The sequence below is a fragment of the Staurois parvus genome, unplaced genomic scaffold, assembly GCF_062004578.1.
Source record: "Staurois parvus isolate SC_StPar_1 unplaced genomic scaffold, SC_StPar_1.0 ptg000454l, whole genome shotgun sequence".
NCBI classification, from domain to species: Eukaryota; Metazoa; Chordata; class Amphibia; order Anura; family Ranidae; genus Staurois; species Staurois parvus.
This window is the reverse complement of record NW_028318250.1, coordinates 8,494,605-8,519,180: the sequence shown is the minus strand read 5'-3', so window position 1 is coordinate 8,519,180 and position 24,576 is coordinate 8,494,605. Positions and strand designations below refer to the sequence as shown.

Here is a 24,576-nt window from a genome sequence, read left to right as displayed (position 1 = left end):
GTAATGCGAGTGGAGACTGAAGGGGTGAGGGGTAGAAAGATAGATTTGTGTGTCATCAGCATAGAGATGGTACTTAAAGCTGTGGGAGTTTATCAAGTGACCAAGGGAGGAGGTGTAGATGGAGAAGGGGTCCAAAGACAGAACCTTGAGGGACCCCTACAGAAAGAGGGAGTGAAGAGGAGGAGGCAGCGTTATAGGTGACACTGAAGGAGCGCTGCGATAGGTAGGAGGAGAACCAGGAGAGAGCGGAGCCTCTGAGGCCAAGAGAGTGGAGTTTTTTGAGGAGGAGGGGATGGTCAACCGTATCAAAAGTCGCAGAGAGGTCAAGTGGTAAGAGTACGGAGTAGTGGCCATTGGTTTTAGCAGTTAGTAGATCATTAGTGAGTTTTAGTAGGGCAGTTTCAGTGGAGTGTAGTGAGTGAAAGCCAGACTGTAAAGGGTCAAGAAGGCTGTTGTTGGTGAGGTGGGAGCTCAGGTGATTGTAGACTAAGCGTTCTAGGAGTTTAGAGGTAAATGGGAGCAAGGAGATGGGTCTTAGGTTCAGTGGTTGGTGGGGTCCAGAGAGGGCTTTTTAAGTATGGGAGTGATGTGCGCATGCTTTAGAGGGGAGGGGAAGGCACCAGTAGAGAGGGAAAGATTGAAGATGTGAGTGAGGGAGCATAGGATGGAAGAAGAGGGTGACTGTAGTAGTTGTGAGAGTACAGGATCCAGTGGGCAGGTAGTGAGACAGGCTTCTGAGAAAACCTTGGTGACCTCTTCGGTAGTAGCGAGGTTAAAAGAGGAAAGTGTTGAGGGAGGTTTAGTATAAGGTATGCTAAGTGGGATGGATGTCTGTGCAGTGGTGATGCCCCTACAAATTGTGTCAATCTTATTTTTGAAATGATTTGCAATCTTGTGAGCAATGAGTGAGGTACTGGGTGGAGGTGGAGAAAGTAGAGAGTTAAAAGCAGAGAAGAGACGACGAGGACTGGATGACAAGGTATTAATAAGAGTGACAAAGTAGGCTTGTTTGGCAGCATGAAGGGAGGAATTGTATGTTAAGAAAGCAGATTTATATCGGGTGAATGCTTGCTGGGATTTGGTTTTATGCCACAATCGCTCCAGCGCACGACTATGTCGTTTAAGATTTCTGGTGTGGTCAGTCTGCCAAGGTTGTAACGGTCGGGGCATGATGCTTCGTGTTGTTAGAGGAGCAAGTGAGTCTAATGCGGATGAAAGCGAACTGTTATAGACAGCAGTGGCCAGGTCAGGGCAGGACAGGGGATAGATTCTGTCAGAGTTGGTGAGTTGCAGAGTGGAAAGAAGCAGGGTTCAAGTTGTGAAGGTTTCTGCGGGTAATTGTTTGCTGCTTGGAGGGATAGGTGTTTGAAGATGAGGACACTGTGAAGGTGATGAGACTGTGATCAGAGAGAGGAAAGGGGGTGTTTGTGAGGTTGTAGGGAGTGCAAAGATGGGAGAAAACAAGGTTTAATGTATTCCCATCAGAGTGAGTGGAGGACTGTATACACTGTGCTAATGCAAAAGATGAGGTTATGTTGAAGAGTTGGGATGTAGCCGGGTTGTTGACATTAATAGGGATGTTAAAATATCCGAGAATGATAGAGGGTAGTTCAGAGGAGAGAAAGTAGGGTAGCCAGGCGGAGAAATCATCAAGAAAGGGGGACACCGGTCCAGGAGGCCGATAGATCACTGCAATCCTCAGGGAAATGGGAGAAAACAGCCGGATGCAGGGAGTCTCCAAAGAAGAGAAGGATAGAGAGGGAGGGTTAGGGAGGACTTGAAAGGTGCTCAGTGGGGATAGAAGCAAACCAACCCCACCACCTTTCCGACCACTGGGTCTGGGTGAGTGGGTCCAGATGAGGCCTCCATAGGAGAGTGCTGCGGGGGAAGCAGAATCTGCTGCTTGGAGCCAGGTTTCTGTAATTGCTAGTAGGATAAGGGAGCGGGTGACAAAAAGGTCATGGACAGAGGTGAGCTTATTACAGACAGAGCGGGCATTCCAGAGCGCACATGAAAAAGGGAGGGTGGTTTTTGGGAGCACGGGGACCAATATTAAATTGAGGGGATTGCGGCTATTCCCGGAAGAAAGAAGATGCCTGTTGTGGGGGTGAAATAGTGGAGGACCAGGGTTTGGGGAGATATCCCCAGAGATTAGAAGGGTGAGGAAAGTAACATGGGAGCGGGATGTACACGAGCGCACATGCCTTCCAGTCCAGGTGTTTGGGTCAGCAGGAGAGTGAAGTATCAGCAGGAGGTGATGAGAGCAGTAGTAGGGAGATGGTAGTGTGATGGATTTGGTAAAATGCCTATTTTGTTTCCTATTGAATATAAATATATATATATATATATATATATATATGCTATTTCTATAAGTTTTTTATAAATATTTACTTTTATACTTTAATACATATGTTGTGTGAATATTTTCTGCCTGCTGGGCTTTGTGGTACTATAAGAAATCCTTGCTTAAGAAATGTCTGCTCACACACACAGACCCCCTCCCACCGTGTGATTTGGGAAACAAAGGAATGTTTTTCTTCTCAATAAGATGGAAGAAGATCACACCTATACCATGACGGAGATTGTTTTCGTGTGGAAATGACCAATCAAAGACTAATATAATGCTTATGCTGTTGTCACATGACTCTTGCATCATACTGCATATATAAGTTCACTTTCTCATTATAATAAACTAGAAGTGTTCATAGACTGAACTTGTGTGTCAGCGTGAGTCTCTTCCAATGTGCGCACATTCCAAAGCTAACGTCATAAATTAGGACAGGAACAGATAAGCACCGGACGATTTCAGTCCTTGACTAAAACAACTGGTGCCTAAACCCGGGAACTCTGAGTAATGAACCTGCAGCCAGCCGACCTGAAAGGGCATTAAGTGTCAGTCAAACTGGATGGGACGGAGATTGATCACCTCTGGAGCATGGTAAGATATATTTTGCTATCTTACCATTGCTTATCCTGTCTTTGTTGTTGATTCATACCTGTGCCTAGTACGGCTGCTAAAGGTCACTAAAGGCAGGTAACCTTGCTTGCCCGGAGTTTATTTATTTAAATATACCTGCATGTGCTTATCTGTTACCTGGGTCTCTGTTGTGTGTTTTTATGTATCAGTCTTGAGGTGGAAGAGGAGTGGACCTACTGAGGGTTTTGACACATAATTTCTCTTGGGTGTGTGGTAACCTTGTGTGTTGACCACAAGAGAGGAGGTGTCGGGTACGCGTCACGGTAGTGTGACAGCGGGTGCCCTAACCGTGTTTGTGTGGGTTACAAAGATTTACTCAGTGATCTGTACTCATAGCCCACCAAGATAGACTGCTATGTTATGTCCTAAATGTGTGTCTGTAAGTTAATGTTTGCCATTCATAACAGAAGGTTGGGGTTTGTTAAGGGTTAAGGAAAGTTTGGACAGCAGCCTGTGAAGTGTCTTAGATTCCTGTTAGGAAGGACAGAGAAGGGGGGAGGAGATGGGTCAGACGCTGATAAGACCCCTAGAAAGGAATGTTAGCACGTGGCCAGGTTGCAGAGAGAGAAGAGGAAAAGTATGTGGAATTAAAGATAAGGAGGTATAGAAAAAAAAAAAAGAAGAAAGATGTCTTAGTTGACAAACGTGCTGAAGACAGCAAGAAGCTTGGTATAATGTAGCCAAAGTTATCCACAAAGAGCAGTGGACAGAACAGGTATTGCTACAGGACAAAAAAAAAAAAACTGTTTATGTGTACCATTAATGTGTTAAATATTGAAAAGGATTACTGGCATGTCATATTGTGAAGTGGTGTGAAGGAAGTGAAGCAGTTAAAAAGTTATCTAAAGTAGCGAAAGTTTGTAAGCTGAAGGTCAGGACTGGCATAAATCATTGTAGAAACAGAGAGGAATTTTATGTGATAAAGGTTTGCTGAACGTGACAGAAGCTTGGTAAGAAAAAAAAAACAAAAAACTGCAAAAGCGTTGCATAAAGAAGAATGGTTGGAAGAAATTCAATAAAATGGCAATTGTATAATGTATGTGTATCATAAAATTGAAAATGGAAGTGTGCTAAAACCACGGCCTTATGATGATAGAATTCAGAACAAAGGAGGCCAGGAACAGTCCTGCCCAGCCCAGTGCACTTCCTGATGGCAGCCATCTTGCTGCACCTGCTTTGTCCCGTCCTGCCCAGCGCACTTCCTGATGGCAGCCATCTTGCTGCACCTGCTTTGTCCCTTCCTGCCCAGCCCAGTACACTTCCTGATGGCAGCCATCTTGCTGCACCTGCTTTGTCCCTTCCTGCCCAGCCCAGTACACTTCCTGGAGGCGGCCATATTGGTACACCAAATTAGACAAATGGAAGGCCAACGCCTCGAATCCGGTCTTACAAGTCAATGGTACATTCTACGTAGCACCGGATGTGCTGAGCAGAATCCCAAGTTGTCTATGGTCCACAGGACCCGACGATATTGGATGTTTAAAAGGTACCCCCAATTATGGTGGAACTGAAGCCTGGAGCTCCCCTACCCAGGAAACCACAGTACCCACTGAAATCCAAGGCCATTTCGAAGCAGGTCAAGTCCCTTGTGGCAAATGGTGCACTCATACCTTGTACCTCTCCATGTAATACACTTTTGTTCCCGATAAAAAAAGAAGACACCCAAAGGAGAACCAGAGAAATACAGGATGGTACAGGACCTCCGAGCAGTGAATGAAGCCACTGTCTTAGAGATACCTATCGTTCCAAATCCCCACGCTTTACTCACAGGGGTACCTCCAACAGCAAAGGATTTCACCGTGGTGGACCTGGCAAATGCATTCTTCAGTGTTCCCTTGCATCCTTCCTGCAGATACCTCTTCGCTTTTGCCCATGAGGGGAAGCAATACACCTGGGCAGTTATGCCACAAGGGGCGCAAAATTCCCTGAGCCAGTTTGCCAAAGCCATGACCACCATACTGGGCACGTGGCAAAAGGAACATTCGGCAGTGGTCCTTCTTCAATATGTGGATGACTTTCTCCTCTGTGCTGATTACCTGCCCACGGCTGAAGAAGCCTCAGAGAGTTTACTATGTTACTTGGCACACCAAGGCTGTAAGGCCTCTAAACCGAAGTTGCAATGGTGCTCTACAACAGTCATGTTCTTGGGCCGCTGCCTCTCACATGGAACAAAGCATCTTACAGAGGAAAGAGTTAAGGCCATCCAGAACTTGCCACTGCCGTTAGGCCAGAAGCCACTCCACGCCTTTCTTGGCCTCATATCCTACTGTAGGTCATGGATTCCTGATGTTTCTTGGTTTATGCAACCACTCTATGATGCTCTCAAGTCTGAGCCCTTTCATCTGTCCGAAGAGGCCGACTCCAACTTTTTTTGGCTCTAAAATGCTTATTTTCTTCAGCCCCAGCCCTAGGTCTACCAGACTACGAGAAATGTTTTCACACTGTTCGTGTCTGAACGCCAAGGCCATGGCACAGGAGTATTGGCCCAGTCCCACGGAGACTGCCTACGACCCGTAGGCTACTACTCATGCCGTTTGGACCCAGTGGCTAGAGGAGCACCCTCGTGTCTGCGTGCAGTTTTCGCTGCTCCAGCTCTGCTGGATAAGACCTCTGATATCGTACTGGGACATGAACTTGTTGTTCTGGCACCATATGCCATTGCTGCCATTTTAAACCAAGTCCAACCTAAACATTTGTCCACAGCAAGGCATCTTAGACTACAGTGTCCCCTCCAATTTCCTGATAACGTCACTCTCCTACGTTGCCAAACCCTGAATCCGGCCACTCTCCTCCCAATTGCTGAGGGGGGTAATGAAGATAATGCAGAAAGTGGAGAGGATGATGGAGCCACTGAGCCTCATTCTTGTCTTGAAGTGATGAAAATGGAAACCTTCCATCTCCCCACAGTGAGTGAAACACCACTGCAGGACCCAGACTTCACCTTTTTTTGTTGATGGTTCCAGATATGCAGACGATGGAGGCAAATATTATACAGGATTTGCGGTCACTACTGCAGACAGTCCTACAGGCAAGAGCCCTATCGCCAGCAATATCTGCACAAGGAGCAGAACTTCAAGCACTCACAACAGCATGCCAGATGACGGAAGGAAAAAGGGCCAATATCTACACAGACTCCAGATATGCCTTTGGGGTGGCCCATGACTTTGGACCCATATGGAAGGCAAGAGGATTTATGACTGCGGCAGATACATCCATAAGACATGGAGCAGCCATTGGACGACTGCTGGAAGCACTCCTTCTACCCATTCAAGTGGCTATTCTGAAGGTAAACGTTCATGGGAAATTAAACTCCTCAGAAGCCAAAGGCAATAATCTGGCAGATTTGGCGGCAAAACGAGCGGCCATGGGACCACCAGAAATGGAAGGAGAGGTGACCGGAGATTGGGAACCAATATTCACCTTACAGACCTTACCTGTGGACAGAAGCTACCTCAAGGAACTCCAAGAAGCAGCAAGTCCAGAAGAAAAAAGAAAGCTGGAGACGGAGAGGAGCTATTCTCAAAGACGGTCTGTTTGAGTGCAACAAGAGGCTTTGTTTACCCAAGAATATGTTTCCAGCTGTAGTCCAGTGGGCACACGGAGCAGCCCATCTGTCAAAGAGCCTCATGAACTCTTTTATCAACAAGTACGATATAGCGCCTGGAATCACCACATTGATGAACAATTTTTGCAGAACGTGCCATCTGTGCAAAAATGCAATACGGGACGCACAGAGAAGACACCACAGAAACACTTGGCCAAACCCCTATACCCTTTTCATAGGATACAAATTGATCATATCCAGATGCCAAAGAATGGGCGGTTGAGTACACCCTAGTGGTGTTGGACATGTTTTCCAGTTGGCCAGAGGCCTTTGCTGTAATTAACATGACTGCTAAAACAACTGCGAAGAAACTCCTCACTGAGGTTGTATGCAGATATGGGCTTTCAGAGGTGATAGAGAGTGACCAGGGCCCAGCCTTCACAGCTTCAGTAACCAAAGGAATATGGGCGGCATTAGGAGTCACTCTGGCGTTCCATACCCCCAAAGTAGTGGAAAAGTAGAAAGAATGAATGGCACTCTGAAAGCCAGAATTCTAAAAATGGCCCAAGAGACTGGCATGAGTTGGCCAGACAGTCTGCTTATTGCCCTATTTAGTGTCAGATACACACCAAGGGGAGAACACTCCCTATCCCCTTATGAGATTTTGTTTAGCTCAGCCCCCAGACTTGGTTGGTATTTTCCACAACAGTTGCAATTACAATTTGATGTGTTAACTGATTATGTGACTGTATTATCACGTGAATTAACCCGTATCCATGTCCAAGTGTTTTCTCCATTCCAGATTCTGAGTCAGATACAGGAACTCACAGCCTATTACCTGGAGATTGGGTATTAGTAAAGAAATTTATGAGGAAACATTCCCTTGAGCCAAGATATGATGGTCCCTTCCAAGTTCTGCTGACCACAGCCCCTTCTGACAAGGTGGCCGGAAAGAACACTTGGATACACGCCTCCCACTGCAAGAAAGTCCCAACCCCTGAGGAAAAGGCGTCATCTACACCATGACAACTATGTTGTATATCCTTTTTCTTATAAGTCTGACAGAGGCTCAACAGGTGGATATCACCGAAATAGGTGACACCACTATATTTTGGTACAACTCATCCAACACTCATGTAGCTATTTTCACCTTTGATTTCTGTAGTATAGATCCCATGTGGTGCGATGACCATAATCTATATGATCTTGACACAACGAGCATGTTCCGATAGTAGTGACCAGGTATACATATGTGTCATGGATGATTACTGGGGACCAAAAGATTAGAACCAGATTGGAAGGGATTTGGACTGGTGAGTATGCTCTTACAAAGGCCATTATGCCTCTCCACATCCTATCAGAAAATACCCATGACCCAATGCCTGGCCGTAGGAGGAAGCAAAAAGCTCCTTCTGGCAGTTTTGACCCACATGTGTATAGATGCTATTGGAGTCCCAAGGGGGGTGCCTAATAAATTTAAAGCCAAAGACCAAGTAAAGCAGGCTTTGAATCCCTGATTCCCATGATAACTGTTAATAAAAATGTAGATTAGATAAATTACATATACTACAACCAACAGAGGTTTGTGAATTACACCAGGGATGCCCTTCAAGGAATCGTTGACCAGCTAGACCCTACATCCTACATGACATTCCAGAATAGAATGGCTCTGGACATGATTTTAGCAGAAAAAGGAGGTGTCTGTAAAATGATAGAAGGAACCGGAACATGTTGTACATATATTCCTGACAATACTGGCTCGAAGGGTAAGATTACTCTGTCTATAAAGAAATTGGAAGATCTGTCAGTTGAGTTGAAAAAGAATTCAGGGATCACAGACTTGTGGGATCAATATTTCAGTTGGATGAGTGGGTGGCAAAAGATACTTGCCCAAATAGAGGTAACTGTACTATTAATTCTGATTCTCCTGGTCCTGGTTGTATGCTGTGTTATAGCATGTGTGAGGAAATTGATGAGCAAAGCTGTAGACAACAGAACACCTACCTTCCTGAACCAGGAGCAAGAGGATCTCCATATGGTAGATGAAGAAAAACCTTATACCCCATTACGGTCCCTCTCCGCCAATAGTAATTTCACAATTTTGTAGGGATAGCATCTGACTTCCTTATGTACAAAGTCTGTGGCAAGGGGGGTGATGAAATAGTCATCACCTGTCTAACATACAGCATAAAAGAGTTCCAAGGTACATAAGGACAGATGAGCTAGGTCTTATAGGGACAGAGGAAAATAGTCATTTTAAGGGGGGACTGTGATGGATTTGGTAAAATGCCTATTTCGTTTCCTATTGAATATATATATATATATATATATATATATATATATATATGCTATTTCTATAAGTTTTATAAATATTTACTTTTATACTTTAATACATATGTTGTGTGAATATTTTCTGCCTGCTGGGCTTTGTGGTACTATAAGAAATCCTTGCTTAAGAAATGTCTGCTCACACACACAGACCCCCTCCCACCGTGTGATTTGGGAAACAAAGGAATGTTTTTCTTCTCTATAAGATAAGATGGAAGAAGATCACACCTATACCATGGCAGAGATTGTTTTCGTGTGGAAATGACCAATCAAAGACTAATATAATGCTTATGCTGTTGTCACATGACTCTTGCATCATTCTGCATATATAAGTTCACTTTCTCATTATAATAAACTAGAAGTGTTCATAGACTGAACTTGTGTGTCAGCGTGAGTCTCTTCCAATGTGCGCACATTCCAAAGCTAGCGTCATAAATTAGGACAGGAACAGATAAGCACCAGACGATTTCAGTCCTTGACTAAAACAGTAGCAGTGAGGGTGAGATGTACAAGTTTTGGGGTGGAGCAAAGGGGTAAAGAAGTGAGATTTTGGGAACGCAGGAAAGTAATATGAAAAGGAGGAGTAGAGGGAACATATTAAAAGGTAGACGAAGTGGGACTCAGACTTGTAAGGGATGGTTCCCAGGGTGTTTTCTTGCAGTCTGTCCAGCATGCAGTAGAATTTCTTGCTGTTTTTGTATCTTCCTGCTGCTTTAGTTCAACTGCTGTGTTTAACAGCTTCTTAGCACTCCAGCAACGCAGCACCCCATCAGTGACTGTGCCCCCCCATCATTGATCTCCCCCCATGAGCTGATCTAAATTTATAGGGAGATGCTCAAATGAGCACTCTTCTCCGCCCCAATTATTGATACAAATATTATATGCGCTATAAATGATATTCAGGATTGTAAAAACTTCTGGAAACGGGCTCTCTTGGAGGTGTGAGAACACAGTACTGTGAACATTGAATTGAATATCTTTGACCTAAGGTAGTTAACATAAGGAGTAGATCCACTAAGGGTGGGGGAGGAAAAACACCGCAATCCAGCGCAAATACTAGCACAATAAAGAAATACATGCCAGTGCTCCCTCTGTCCTTAGCCCCAGCGACCGCCATAAACCAGTTAGCAGATAGTGCTTCTGGATGAGCGACAACTGCTGTCCCAAAAGACCCCAAGAAGGGACTCCCTACCTTATCAGCGCCTTTATCTGCCCAAGAGTAAGGACTGCGACTGGGAGAGGTTGAACCCAGGTGGAAGCTGCTCAAGGCACGGGTAAGGACGACCGACTTACATTCACTGACCATAGGGTATGAGGATAAAAAGGAGAATGCTGGAGGTACCTTAATCCTTTCTTTTTTATATATTCACTGGTCCTGAGAGAGGAGTCTAAGATGGAGCTTATCACAGGTATGCGCCCATGGAGGCACCCGAAATTACATGCCCCAGGCGATATAAATTTAACATCCCTGTAAATGCTTGCTTTTGGGGTTAATACTGCTTTAATTTGACCTTTGTTTGAAGTATTTACCTCACACATTTACATCAAATTCAATATTTTACTTTGATGAATTGACTCTTTTTTATTGCATGCAATCTTTCCAAAGAAACTACAAATAACGCAATGCGACAATCGTTAGTGGATTGACCGCACTATCACCAAAAGAAAGTCTTCTTTGTCCTAAAAAAGTTTTACTTTATTTTAAGGAATTATACATTTATTTCCAATTAACCAAGCCTACAACACAAATCTAAAAATTGCTCTGGTCCAAAAGGAGTAAATAGGAGTGAAAGCTGAAGTGGTGATCAAGCATCAATGCTTTGGGTTAGAGGCCCAGTGTCTTCAGCCAAATCCTTTTACCGAATGATGGAAAAGCAAAAGCTCAAGTCAAAACAACCCTTTCCTTTGGCAAAATTTATAGAAGTTACTGCTATATAAAACCTTTTCATCTTCTGTACTCACCAATACATAAGGCCTCTTGCACATGGGCACCTGTACCCATTAAATGTAAATTCTGGCATATATCCCCCACACAGAAAGCCCAGGTGCTGCATACTGCTGCCCATAGACATGAATGGCTGTGCACAGCTGTACTCGGGTATATGCTGATGGTCGCATAAGCATGAGTATAGCATAACGGCATATGTAAAAATATATATTTTTTTTGCATATGCCTGTACACTATACTCATGTTTATGTGAGCATCAAAGTACAGCCAAGTGCAGCCATTCGTGACTGGACAGCTGTATCCAGTAAATGGGCTTTATAGGTGGGACAGTGCTGGAATTTACATTGTGCTGCCAATGTGCAAGAGACCTAATTGAACAAAAAATCTGCTGGTTTGTTACTCCACCCTAGCTCTAGTTTCCCCCACTGGCAGTCTAATATAACTGCTCTCTGCATACATCAGTGGCCTGAGAGAGTAGTTTGGAGATAAGGTAACAGTGTTATTCAGTCTGCTTAGACCTACAATGTTCATATGCTTGAGGAATGAGTACTTTACTGGAGAAGCAGTTACATAGCATATGTCCAGTCATAATACTGTATATTTGGAAGACTATTTTAACACATTTCACATAATCATAAAAGGGTCTGCTATTAAAACAAATCCGTTTACTTTTTTTTTTTAATTTTGAACAAGATTTTCCAATCACGTATCAATGAACTCTGAAAATAAAAAATATTAAATTTATATCAGTTGTCATTGAATGAAAAGACCATATAAATGAGCTTTAGAAAGCTTTAGTCTCATCAGTTTATTTTACAGGACGAACACAAATGCTAAACCAACCAAAAACTGCCAACATGTTCTAGTTTCTAAAACAAAGAGAAATAAAGTCGTCTTTTGGCAGATATACACGACTATTAAAAATATATATATATTTATATGTATAAAAATAATGTGCTTGCATGATATCCTGGTAAATCAAAAAAAATTAAACCCTGAAGATCTGGCAGGAAAATTTTTTGTCACAGCACATTTAAGTTGACCAAGCAATCCAATAATGCCTTGTATACCTATAAGGACAAAGAATATTTTGTACACATCCAGAATGCCTCCCGTTTTGGTCAAAGAGCAGACATTTAAAACAGGCATATACTGCTGACAAATTGCAGGTAAGGTGTCACACACCAGAAAGGGTCACTTGGTGCATAATGTAATTACTGGGATTGTGTTTCTTGTACACCAAATATTCACAATACTTGAAACTTTTTATACAAATTTGCAGGGGCGACAGAAGATCAAGTGGTAACATATACAGTATATTTTCTGTGCATAATACAACCCTTTTAGTGAGAGAAATAGATTACCATCAGAGATATGTACAACTTTAACCTAAAAGTTATATATACTCCATCATACACTGAACCTTAATCAGTGATAACTATTGATTTCCAACAAGAATCCTCAGAATATGAAACATTAAAACTGTCTGCAGTTTTGACAAGAGTAGGGCTTTTTAATGCAATTGCATCTATGCTAGTAGAAAACCAAGCACATAAATAAAAAAAAAAAAAAAGGTAAAAAAGGTACGCCGAAAGAAAGTTTCATGAGGGACCATGCAGCTATTCAAAAATTGACTTTAATAGAAAAATATGTATAGCAAAAATAACATACAAGGTGAGCAACCACCACCAACACTACACTAAATTTAAACAGACAACGTTGTCTAGTCACACAAGCAGCTGCTCAGGTTGACAACGTTGTCTTTTTAAATTTATTGTAGTGTTGGTGGTGGTTGCTCACCTTGTATGTTATTTTTGCTATGCATATTTTTCTATTAAAGTCAATTTTTTGAATAGCTGCATGGTCCCTCATGAAACTTTCTTTAGGGGTAACCTTTTACCCTTTTTTCATTTATGTGCTGTTTGTGAGTTTTGGTGACCACACCTAATACATTTTTCTATTTAGGGTGGAGTCAGCAATCAATCGGCAGCCTTTACATGCAGGATTATGTATATTTTATAATATTTCCTGCATTGACTATAGGAGGCCCCTGGTGTACCCTTTTTTTTAATAGCTTGCTTGATAGAAAACCAAGCATGCTTTGAAAACAGCATGTGTATTGGCAACCTGTTTGTAACCTGGTTAATGGCCCTAGCGCTGCTAGGAGAAAGGTGTGAGCCGTTTAGCTTTGTGTGTTGTCTTCTCATGTCATTAATTAGGCCTGCCACCAACAACTGAAGCATCCATTCCACTGGTATAGATAGCTTTTACAATAATATAACTTATTTACCAGAAAGGATCTCTACCTTACTGTAAAACAGGTAAAGCTTTATTAAGGTTACTGGTGTTGAGCATATTGTAAAGCTATGTAGAGGTTAAAGGGTTTGATCACCTTTACCAAAAACCGCCTATGCAGATACTGGACTGACAAACGGTGCAACTTTGACTAAAGTTGAATAATGCTCTTGCTATAGGTTTGGCCATTTATGTACATTGCTAAGCAAGGCCTAGCTATTACTGTTCACCTCCACTATCACAGGAGTCAGCTGTCAAAACTCTAAGCTCGGAGTTACTGCATCAGGGGAGAGAAAACGCATGTGAGGAGTATTGAATCAGAGAAAGCACTCGCTTCTGTGATGGTGGAGGTGAGCTGTAAGGTAACAGACTGCAAACAAACATTTAAGACAAAATATCGAAATTGTTGCAGAAGGCCAGCTATGACTGGTTCTCTTTAATGTGAACCTGTTCTCCAATAAGTGTTCTGCTTAAGATCAGTCAGCACGTGTTGCATTTCATTAGTCAAAATTAAATGGCAAATAAACATTTTAACAAAGTTTCTCTAACTGCAAACCCCACCCCCCTATGGAGCTTATCTAACCCACCCTCACAATCAGTGATTTAATAATGCTACTGAACAAACACTGCAAAAGTTAGACCTTTTACATTTTCTTATATCTCAAGTCTCTGTTATCCCACGCACCCAGACATCATAAAGCTCATTTAGGGTCCATGCACTCCGGGGACAGAGAAAAAACCTGACAGAAAAAAAAGCACCATAAAAAATGCTCATATTCAACAATATTTTATGAGAGTTTATAGGCATTTTCTAGAAGTGTTTTTTCCCCCAAAAAAACATTCTCTTCTGCTTATTTTGCAAATGCACACTTGAAAACGCTGAACGCCCGTAAACGCCACATGTGTGAGGGTTGAGGCTCCATGCACACTAGTGTTTTTTTTAAGCTCCTAGAAGCTGATCATGTTATCCTGTGTGTCCATGCACAATATTTTATGGTAGAAGCATTTTTTTCAAGCTTCGGCATTTAGCAGAAAAAAAATTGTTTTTGCAGAGTGTTCGGGAGCAGTTTCCCTGAAGAAAACAACTCTGAACGCTACTAAAAGTGTTTTTTTTCTAAATGTACTGTAAAAACTCAAACGCTCCTACACACCAGCACATCACCATTATTTGCGTTTTTCATCCAGCATTTCTGAGCTTCTAAAAACTGCTAGTGTGTATGCAGCCCAAGTGTTTTTTCCGCTCTAAAGCTTCTCTTAAAAAGGGCTTGTTCACAATTGACTAAATTTCTAAATCTTACAAAACGCTCCTATAACTTTAGTATGGGCATTAATGAGCTTTAGTATGGGCGTTAGACAGGCGCCAAGAAGCTTTAGACTGGCTTTTTGCAATCGTTAAAAGCACTCCCCAAACGCCCTATGTGCAGTTTTGAAACGTTTTATAAGCATTCGACCAGTGTTAAAACCACACAACAAACTAAATAAACTGTGATGTTATTAATGCTCTGCAAATGACTGCCAGTGCGTTTGAGGAGCGTCACCATAGACTTGAATGGGAGGCACTGACAGGCTTCAAACTCCTGACTCCACATGAGGCTTCAATTTTGAAGCAATGCTAAAGCTTCATGGTCTGATAATGTGAACAGCACTGTGTTCATAGTATAATTTGCATAGGCGTTTGAGGAGCTTTAAAAATGCCCTTCAAATGCCTGCTTTCAATGTCAATGTGAACTAGGCCTAAAGGGTTTTTTATCTGCCTCTTAACGCTCCTCTGAAAATTATGCCTGTAAACTCCCTTATGTGCATGGACACAGATAGCAGAGCGGAGTCTACAGGCTGAAGAAGAAAAGAAAGAAAGGAAAAAAAAAAAGCCTGTATAAGCAGCATTTTTTATGCCCAGAATGCTTGGACCCTTAGGGGTTGATTTACTAAAACTGGAGAGTGCAAAATCTGGTATAGCTGTGCATGGTAGCCAGTCAGCTTGTTGAATTAGGCTTTGACATAAAAAAAAAACAAAAACAAAAAAAAAAAACTGGAAGCCGATTGATTCCTAGACAGAGCTGCACCAGATTTTTCACCCTCCAGATTTAGTAAATCAACCCTATAGTGTTTACTTCTTGACGCTTGTTGGTGGGCTGATTAGCTTCCTCTTTGCATCCTGTGAACTTTCAATGTGGTTTTGAATGCAAACAGTGGTTTGGAAAAACATTTTTAGTACTGGGTAAGTAGGCTATGTTACCTGTATGCATCTCAAGATTTACATTTGAAATCTTTCAGAACTGAAATTCTTGCATGTGACATGTCTACTACAGTTTACATTTCATTTGTAAAAAAAGCTGTTTTTGGCTAATGCAAATCAATGTAACCGATTCAGAGTTTGTTAGTTTAGAGCATCTTAAATCTAACAGTGATTGCTTAAGTGTAGGAATTTTAGCAATAAAAGTAACTTTCAACCCAGAGGCTTCTTTTGCATTAACCTTAACAGTGCTTTAAGTGGTATTAAACCCAAAAGGGAACATTTATTATATTGCAGCTTACCAGTTCTTAGATGTGGTGGCTGCAATAATTTTTGGCTTTCTTTCCTTTATTTTTATCTGGAGATCCAGCCAGTAAGTCTGATGTTTTTCAACAAAACAAGCTATCTTGCAAATGTAGTAGTTAGGGTGTTGAGACAAACCATTTACCACCGACAGTGGTGCTTAAAATGATCAGCTTTTATGTAAAACCTTCATCCAAAAAGGAAAAAAGAACTGTAACTATACTGTAAGCTGAATTGCTTGTGTAACTACACTGTAAGCTGGAGTTCTGCAGCATATCTAAATCTGCTAATACATCTAATGCTTCCCTCCACCCAGACTGATAATGCTGCTGTCCAAAGTTGCTCCCTGTGCCCCTTCATCCAGAGCAGGAGCACTTAACAAAAACAATGAAACCACCACATCTAATGATTGGTAAGCTGCAATATATAAGATTTTTGATTTGGGCTTTAATACGGCTTTAATCCTTGTTTGCACGCTTTCCTTTTCTATGATTGGAGCCTCTACACAAAAGATAAACAGTTTTAACCCAATATACCATCATTGCAAATTTGTGATCTATTTTTTTCTTTTATATAGATTATATCATAACTCAAACAAAATCTTAGTTCAGACAGCATTGGCATCATAACCACAAAGATGTCATCAAAGCACCTTCGTATAACCACAGTGGTTACAATGATTTTGTTTAATAAAGTGTTCATTTTTTTTTTTAAATAAAAGACATTTCAAAAATGCTGAAAACACCACAACGCAATCTGTTCATTTAGTATATGAATGAAAACTTATATACATCTATATTGTCATTTAGGAGACATTAAAATCCATTTCTTTACAATGTTCTCAGAGGTTTTCAAGCTGTCAAAACATGACAGTTTATTTTTCAGTTCCTTATGAAAAAAAAAATAATTCAAAGGTTTTTTTTTTTCTGTTCTGGTGTCTCAATTTGCAGCTTGCTAGCTGTCAGTACCTTCGTCTTCTTCATCCTCATCCTCATCTTCATCTGGTTTGTCCACTTCTGATGTATCTGAAAACTCATGCAAAACAACGTACTCCCTGCTGCTAAATCCAAATTTCAGAACATCTTTTTCTTTCAGCTCATAGTAACGTTGTGGCTCAATTCGCTGGTTGTTTAAGTAGGTGCCATTTCCCGATCCTAGGTCAATGATGTAAGGCCTGACTCGTCTTCCTGGAGTCCCATCAGCACGCGTAAACGCAACCATCCTAAAAAGAGACAAAAAACAAAATCTTTCATTTTCTCCTTTTCAAAGGAAGTTTTCTAAAAGTCAATGAGCTACTGGCCAAAGTATAAGTAGTATTTGGCATGTAAAGACAATGTGGAATTTCTTTAACCACCTCCCAACTGTGCCATAGCCAAAAGATGGCTACAACATGGTTTTTTAGTTGTGGGAGAGCATCTGTAGATGTCCTCCCAGAACCCCACCACCTAGGCACGCATAAGGCGTGCTCTGATTACAGCTGATCACAGAAGCCCTTTACCATGTGATCAGCTGTGTCCAATCACAGGTGATCACATGTATACAAATTTGATGGTTATCTGCATTTCTTTTCCTCACGTACTGTCACTGTGTGAGGAAAGAAGAGCCGATAACCAGCAATCCTGACAACACACATTTACACTGATAATCAGGGAAGCACAGCCTCATCAATGAGGAAGAAAAATTACTTATTTGCAAAATTTTGCAACAGAAACTTCTTTCTCCCAAAATGTTTGGTCTTTTTTTTGTTTGTCTAGCAAATATTTTAAAAAACCGAGTGGTAATTAAATACCAACAAAGGGAAGCTCTGTCTCATAAAATGACAAAAATTTCATATGGGTAGTGTTGTATGATTGCGCAATTGACAATTGTTAAAAAAAGTAATAACGACCTAACAACCCTTTCAAGCCAGTCTTAAAATTCTCTCCTGTACAGAGCCAAAATAAATGGAGTTGAAGCTCTACACATATAGTCTGGCTCTTCTCTGAAATAAAAAAAAAGTATATCTTTCTTGTTTGAGTCTCTGCCTTGGAGTGACATGCTCTAGAGCTTCTCCACTTACAGTGGATATAAAAAATCTGTTAAAATGTCAGGTTTCTGTGTTGTAAAAAAAAAATGAGACAAAGATAAATAATTTCAGAACTTTTTCCACCTTTAATGTGACTTATAAACTGTACAACTCAATTGAAAAACAAACTGAACTATTTTAGGGGGGGAGTAAACATAAAAAACTAAAATAATGTGTTTGCATAAGTGTGCACACCCTCTTATAACTGGGGATGTAAGGGTATTCAGAATTAAGCAATCACATGCAAAATCATGCTAAATAGGAATCAGTACACACCTGCCATCATTTAAAGTGCCTCTGATTAACCCCAAATAAAGTTCAACTGTTTCAGTAGGTCTTTCTCAACATTTTCTAAGTTGCATCCTACAGCAAAAGCCATGTACGCAGAGAGCTTCCAAAGCATCAGAGGGATCTCATTGTTAAAAGGTATCAGTCAGGAGAAGGGTACAAAAGAATTTCCAAGGCATTAGATATACCATGGAACACAGTGAAGACAGTCATCATCAAGTGGAGAAACTATGGCGCAACAGTGACATTACCAAGAACTGGACGTCCCACCAAAATTGATGAAAAGATAAGAAAAAACTGGTCTGGGAGGCTGCCAACAATCTCCCATATGTTTTGGCTATGGGGTAGAGTGGCAAGACGGAAGCCTTTTCTTACGAAGAAAAACATCCAAGCCCAACTAAATTTTGCAAAAAACACATCTAAAGTCTCCCAAAAGCAAGTGAGAAAATGTGTTATGGTCTGATGAAACCAAGGTTGAACTTTTTGGCCAGAATTTTGAAAGATATGTTTGGCGCAAAAACAACACTGCACATCACCAAAAGAACGCCATACCCACAGTGAAGCATGGTGGTGGCAGCATCATGCTTTGGGACTGTTTTTCTTCAGCTGGAACTGTGGTCTTAGACAAAAAGGTAGAGGGAATTATGAACAGTTCCAAATACCAGTCAATATTGGCACAAAACCTTCAGGCTTCTGCTAAAAAGCTGAACATGAAGAGGAACTTTATATTTCAGCATGATAACGACCCAAAGTATATATCCAAATCAACAAAGGAATGGCTTCACCAGAAGATTAAACTTTTGGAATGGCCCAGCCAGAGCCCAGACCTGAATCCGATCGAAAATCTGTGGGGTGATCTGAAGAGGGCTGTGCACAGGAGATACCCTCGTGATCTGACAAGATTTGGAGTGTTTTTGCAAGGAAGAGTGGGCAAATATTGCCAAGTCAAGATGTGCCATGTGGATTTATTTTTACTTCCCTCAACCTAATAGATTTCAGTTTGTTGTTCAACTGAGTTGTACAATTTATAGGTTACATTAAAAGGTGGAAAAAGTTCTGAAATTATTTATCTTTGTCTCATTTTTTTACATCTCAGAAACCTGACATTTTAACAGGGGTGTGTAGACTTTTTATATCCACTGTATGTTTGGCATTAGCTGGTATAAAACAATGGCAAACAATTAGAGAAAGTTTAGTGTGGTTTTTTTTTTTTTTTTAAACCAAAAATAGGATTGCTGCATAAGCACTTTGTAATAAAATTTTGCCAAAAAAAAAAAAAACTACCTAACAAATAAAACCTGGTTAAAGTGAAAGCAAAGGCAAATAGCATTTTAGATAAGACGACAGGATAGTAATAAGTTGTCAGGTTTATTTTTTGCCATCTGTGTCCCACTGGGGAGATTTCTCTACGCTGCCTGTCCCAAGAATTTAAATATGTTTTAAAGATATAGCGTTGTGTGTTGTCCCTGGGGTCAATTTGCCGGCGCTCAGAGATTAGATGGGGAGAACCTCCTCTCTCCTACTTAAATTCATATGGTTCAAAACGACTGCCCCTCTATTTCAGCAGCACTGACAAAGCAAGTACAGTTGTAAAAACAGCTGAACCCTGCAGATTACACTGGGAGAGATGCTCCTCAAATTTAACCTGTGCGGATGGGCTGTCAGTTTGATAGTCCAGTCTCCCTCTGTGTATTATGAGCTCCTGTATGAATGAAGGTTGCAAACAAGGTAGTGACCTTTTAAAAAGGGACAAACTGAGTTGTGCAATTTGTACTTCGATGTACTATGGCCTCTATTGACCCAGAGGACCATGTTCCGACATTCATCACAGTTGAAACGGTTGCAGTTAATAATATCATCATCACTATAATAAGTAAATGGTTACATTGAACTACTCTGATGACAGTATATGTATATATATATATATATATATATATATATATATATATATATATAAAAAAAAGGAAGCATGCATAGATATCGGTGCAGGTACAGAGTATTTGCATGAGTATTCAGCATTCAGCACCATGATTGTGCTGACCAATGAATAGCAATCTAGCCCGTACCATCATCCCTGCACAGAGGAGAGAAAGCCATGGGGATTTTAAATCCTTAGACCTGTGAAGAGGCTTTTTCTTCTGTAACAGCAAGGGATCAGTGCAAGGAGGTTTTCCCGCACCACTCCTGTGTCAACTAAGGATATGACAAGCCTGGGTTCACACAAGAGTAGTGGGGAAACCGCATAAGATTTGGATGCAATTTGGACAGGAATCGAATGCTATTCTTTGTAGTGCAATTTGCGTCCGCAAAGTATCGGTACTCTTACTTTAAAAAGTTAAAAGAAATTTGAATAAAATTTCAAATTTTATTTAAAAATTCTTCATTTCCAAAAAATTGTAGCAAAAAATTACAACTTTAAAAATCTTGCCATGCAAATACCTTGGACTGTACATTCCAGAAAAAAAAAAAAAAAAGAAAGTCATCCTGGAGGTATTTGTACTGTCCTGGCATTTTAATGCCTCAAGAAATGAGATAGGAAGTGCATCAGGATTGATCAATTTTTAAATAAAAAAAAAATATATATATATTTTGTATTATTTACCAAAGAAATGCAGCAGACTACATTTTGGCCTAAGTTTACTAAGAAAGATTATCTGTTTGCAAATGTTTATAACAGAAACTAAGAAAAATGTTTTTTTCCCCCAAAAAATGTTCAGTATTTTTTCACTTACATAGCAAAAAATAAACCCAGTGGCGATTATATACCACCAAAATAAATCTCTGTGTGAAAAAATTATATAAATTTAATTTGGGTACAGTGTTGCATGACTGCGTAATTGCCAGTTAAAGTAGTACAGTGCTGAATAGCAAAAATGTCCTCGTCGTGAAGGGGGTAAAACCTTTCGGAGATCAAGTGGTTAAAAAAAAAAAAAACAGTGTTGTACTTCATTAGGTGCTAACATAAGAGCTGCACAGCTCAGTTGGAATTTAAAGACACTGGAAAATAACAGCAGGTGTCAATAAAAGAAGAATTGCTAGTACCCCAACTATTTTGCAGAGGAATCAAACAAATGCAACAACTTTCAAGTTCAGCTCAGCTCAGGAAGGGGATAAAATGCAAAGGAGAGAGAAACTATAACAAAAATAAAGGAAATATTCAACTTGTAATCCTCACAACAATAATTTAAAAATGGATTCTGACAGCACTGAGGGAAGAAGCTCTACTTTTCCTTAGGCTTACATCACAAAGACATTTGGAAAGAACAAAACACCACTTTATAAAAGCATTAGAACTCTATTCTCACCGATACTGAAGGACAGCATGTTGCTTGGAGCAAGATGGATGATCAATTGGTATATCAGCAATACGTCTCTGCCTACCCAGGAGGTATGCACTCTGACGATGAATATACATGACTGGAAGAGCTTCATCATTCTTAAATGGGTACAGACGCCACCGTTTCTTCGGAATACGAGCTTCTGGTGGTTCACTATATTTTATAACAACACCTCTGAAAGTATTTGTATCTTCAAGTAATGCCCCGGAAAGTCCAAAGTTTGGTTTTTCTTTTTCTTTAGCTTCCCCTTTATTATCTGTATTGTCGGCCTCCGGATTTTCAATCTCTTCTCCCTGCTCTTGCCTCTGGCGTCTTTCCCTCCTCCTGTCATTGTGGAACTCTCTTTCTTCCCTTTGCTCTCTTAAATGTTGTTCTTCACGATCCCTTTGCCTATGCCTCGAGTGGTTGTGATGGCCTCTGATGCCTGCTTGGTCTCTGTGAGTATTTCTTCGGACATCATTCTCCCGCTTCTCTCTGGGTTGCTTGTCATCATGAGTTCTGCGAGTGTGCTTCTCTTTTTCCTTTGGAAAAAAAAAAAAAAGCAAATATATCTAACCAATTAACAAAATTAATATTCTAGCAGCCAAAATGTTATCAATGTTTTGAGTGATACTGCAACAGTAATTAGTTAGGCGACTAGAACACCTGTAAGAGATGCACGATGATAACATTTTGCACATAGGCCTAATTCACATGGATGTAGGGCCCTGCAAAGTGAGGCGTTTGTTAATGCACTTGGCACTGCCCAGAGCTGAATGCAGGCAGACTATGTAAGTGAAAGCAGATGCAGTGGCTGCACAGACTCGCTTGCACTGCCAAATTCGATAGGCATGCAGGGGCAGGTGTACAGCCCCAAATGCAGACAGTGTAAAAGATAGTCAGGACTCAGCTCCCAGAGGTACCAGGCACATTAAGAGATGCCACATTCATGCAGTATGGGCCACTGTGCTCCTGTAAATGCTACCTTACAGGACAGATACATTTATTAGCGATGGATTTTGTAAATACTGCCAATAGCGTTTTGTACTGAGGCTTTTACACTCACAGCACAACCAGAGAGCACAAGAAGTTATGAGCCAAAACCAGCTACTCACAAGGCTTGTACTTGCAATCACAATGGAAAAAATATAAAAGGTAGCCAGTTCACTTCTAATCTATTCACATTATTGTCAATCAACTCTTGATGATAAGGGGTGTTTTCCCAGACACCCAGAACATGTTGGCTACTTTTTGTATTATCCCACTGAGTTTTATTGGAATACAGTTGTATCTGGACCTCTTGACAAGTACATAAATTGTAAGGTTAGGCCAGTGTTTCTCAACTCCAGTCCTCATGGACCCCCAACAGGTCATGTTTTCAGGATTTCCCTCAGATGAAACAGCTGTGGTAATTACTAAGGCAGTGAAACTGATCAAATCACCTGTGCAAAATAATGGAAATCCTGAAAACATGACCTGTTGGGGGTCCATGTGGACTGGAGTTGAGAAACACTGGGTTAGGCTAACAAAGATTAGCTCAGTTTAAAGTGACAAAGCATCTTGGAAGAAAAAAAACAAACAGGAAACACAAGCAGAACAATTTAAAAAAAAAAAAACCCAAACCCTGCTCCTTAATTGAGATGAATGCAAACTGTCTCCACCAGTGCACAATGGGAAAATAACCAACTTACACAAGAGTAGGAAATAGGTTTGCTGTCCTGGAAGAGCCCTAGAAATACCGTTACAGGTAAGACTAACAGGGCACTTTTGCAATCATCTTCCAGGACAACAAATAACATAATAAAAACTTACCTCAGGGTAGAACCTCTTCCTGTAGAACTGTCTGCTAAGTTCGAGGTCTTGTTGTGAAAGGTCCTCCACTCTATATAGTACTTAACACCTGCCTGACTAGACCAAAGATTTTTTGCAGATTCATTCCAATGAGTTTCCCACTTTCTTTGACCATGATGTTACCAAAGATCTGGGTTGAGTATGCCTTTAGTGACGGTGGTACTTCTTCCTTATATAAACAATATAGTTTGGTTTATCTGGCAACTGTGCTCTTGTAGACCTGTAAACTCTTTAGGGCCACCGAACAAGATTACTTTATCTTCTAAAGTCTCTTGTAATATCTAGGTATCCAAGGTATACGGCCTCTATGAAACATTATGGCCACCTTTAATAGATACATAGGGTGTGACTTCAATATAAGCCCATTTGAAAAAAAATCATCAGACTGTTACAGTGATGCAGCTTGTAAACCCCCAACTCTCTGGGCCATTATAATGGCCCCATCTTTAAAGTCATGAACTTTAAAGCCTAAGTTAAACTGTTACTAAACACACAACAGTAAAATCAGTCTGTATATGCAGGAAAACATGCTTGTTATACTCACTGTGGAACCTAAGGGGTTAATCCTCTGCATTGTGTAAAAAGGATGTTTGATTTTGTCTTCTCTGAACCTCCGCTTCTTCCACAGCCCCCAATCCATCTCCTGATGGAACAGAGCCTTGGGGGCAAGCTGCACATGCGCAGTTTGGTTTGTATTGCTAGAGTATTTTTCTTCTTGGGAGAGTGCATGTGATCATCACTGTCCAGACAGAAAGTCAGGGATTATGCAGCCTCATAGGACAATCAGAGGAGAATGAAAACTACTTCTACAAGCTTTAACCAGTGCTCTGCTGGACGCTGACAGAAGTCACAACACTACTCTAACTGCTGATGAGAAAGGTATTTAGCAGTTTAAATTTAATTGTTTTATAATTCATTAGAGGAGAAAGATTGCAAAGATTCAATAAAATATAGGTTTGAAGAAGCACCACACTCCTGCATAACGCTTTCTACTTTTGAGCAGTATTAATTAACCTCCCTGAACAATCTTTTTCTTTCAGCATTTATCATTCAAGTCATTAACTGATAGAATTTCAGTCTTGGATACACCTGTCCCTGAAAAATATCATCTGACTTGGCTGTCGGTGAGCATGGAATCTGGATCGACATCTTTTGTAGAACTGAAACTTCTCCTGTGCCACCAAGGAGCAAACACTTTGAGTTTGCACTTGGACAGGCTTAGTTTCTGCAGCATCCGGAAAATCAGCAATTCCCTGGCACAGCACAAATTGGAATTCCAATTATGGAACCAAGCAGAGTCCTTTCCTCTCTTGATAGAGAAATGTTTTACCTTTCAGTTTTTGTCTGCAAATAGATCTACTGCAGGCATGTGCCACGTTCTGGAAATCTGTAGATATACCTTTGGATTTATTTACCAGTTGCTGTGT

At 40.8% G+C, this 24,576-nt stretch overlaps 1 protein-coding gene across 1 annotated transcript in view; it reads right to left on the bottom strand.

Moving 5' to 3' along the window:
• Positions 1 to 13,104: 13,104 nt before the first annotated feature.
• The window catches only part of SNIP1 (Smad nuclear interacting protein 1), a 29,616-nt gene continuing 18,144 nt past the window's right edge, over positions 13,105 to 24,576 (bottom strand). The window contains exons 3-4 of the mRNA XM_089688804.1: positions 21,287 to 21,840; positions 13,105 to 16,850 (exon numbers count right to left, since the gene is read on the bottom strand). Of these exons, the coding sequence (XP_089544930.1) occupies positions 16,583 to 16,850; positions 21,287 to 21,840 (822 nt within the window). The 3' untranslated portion in view covers positions 13,105 to 16,582. The remainder of the gene's footprint in view (positions 16,851 to 21,286; positions 21,841 to 24,576) is intronic.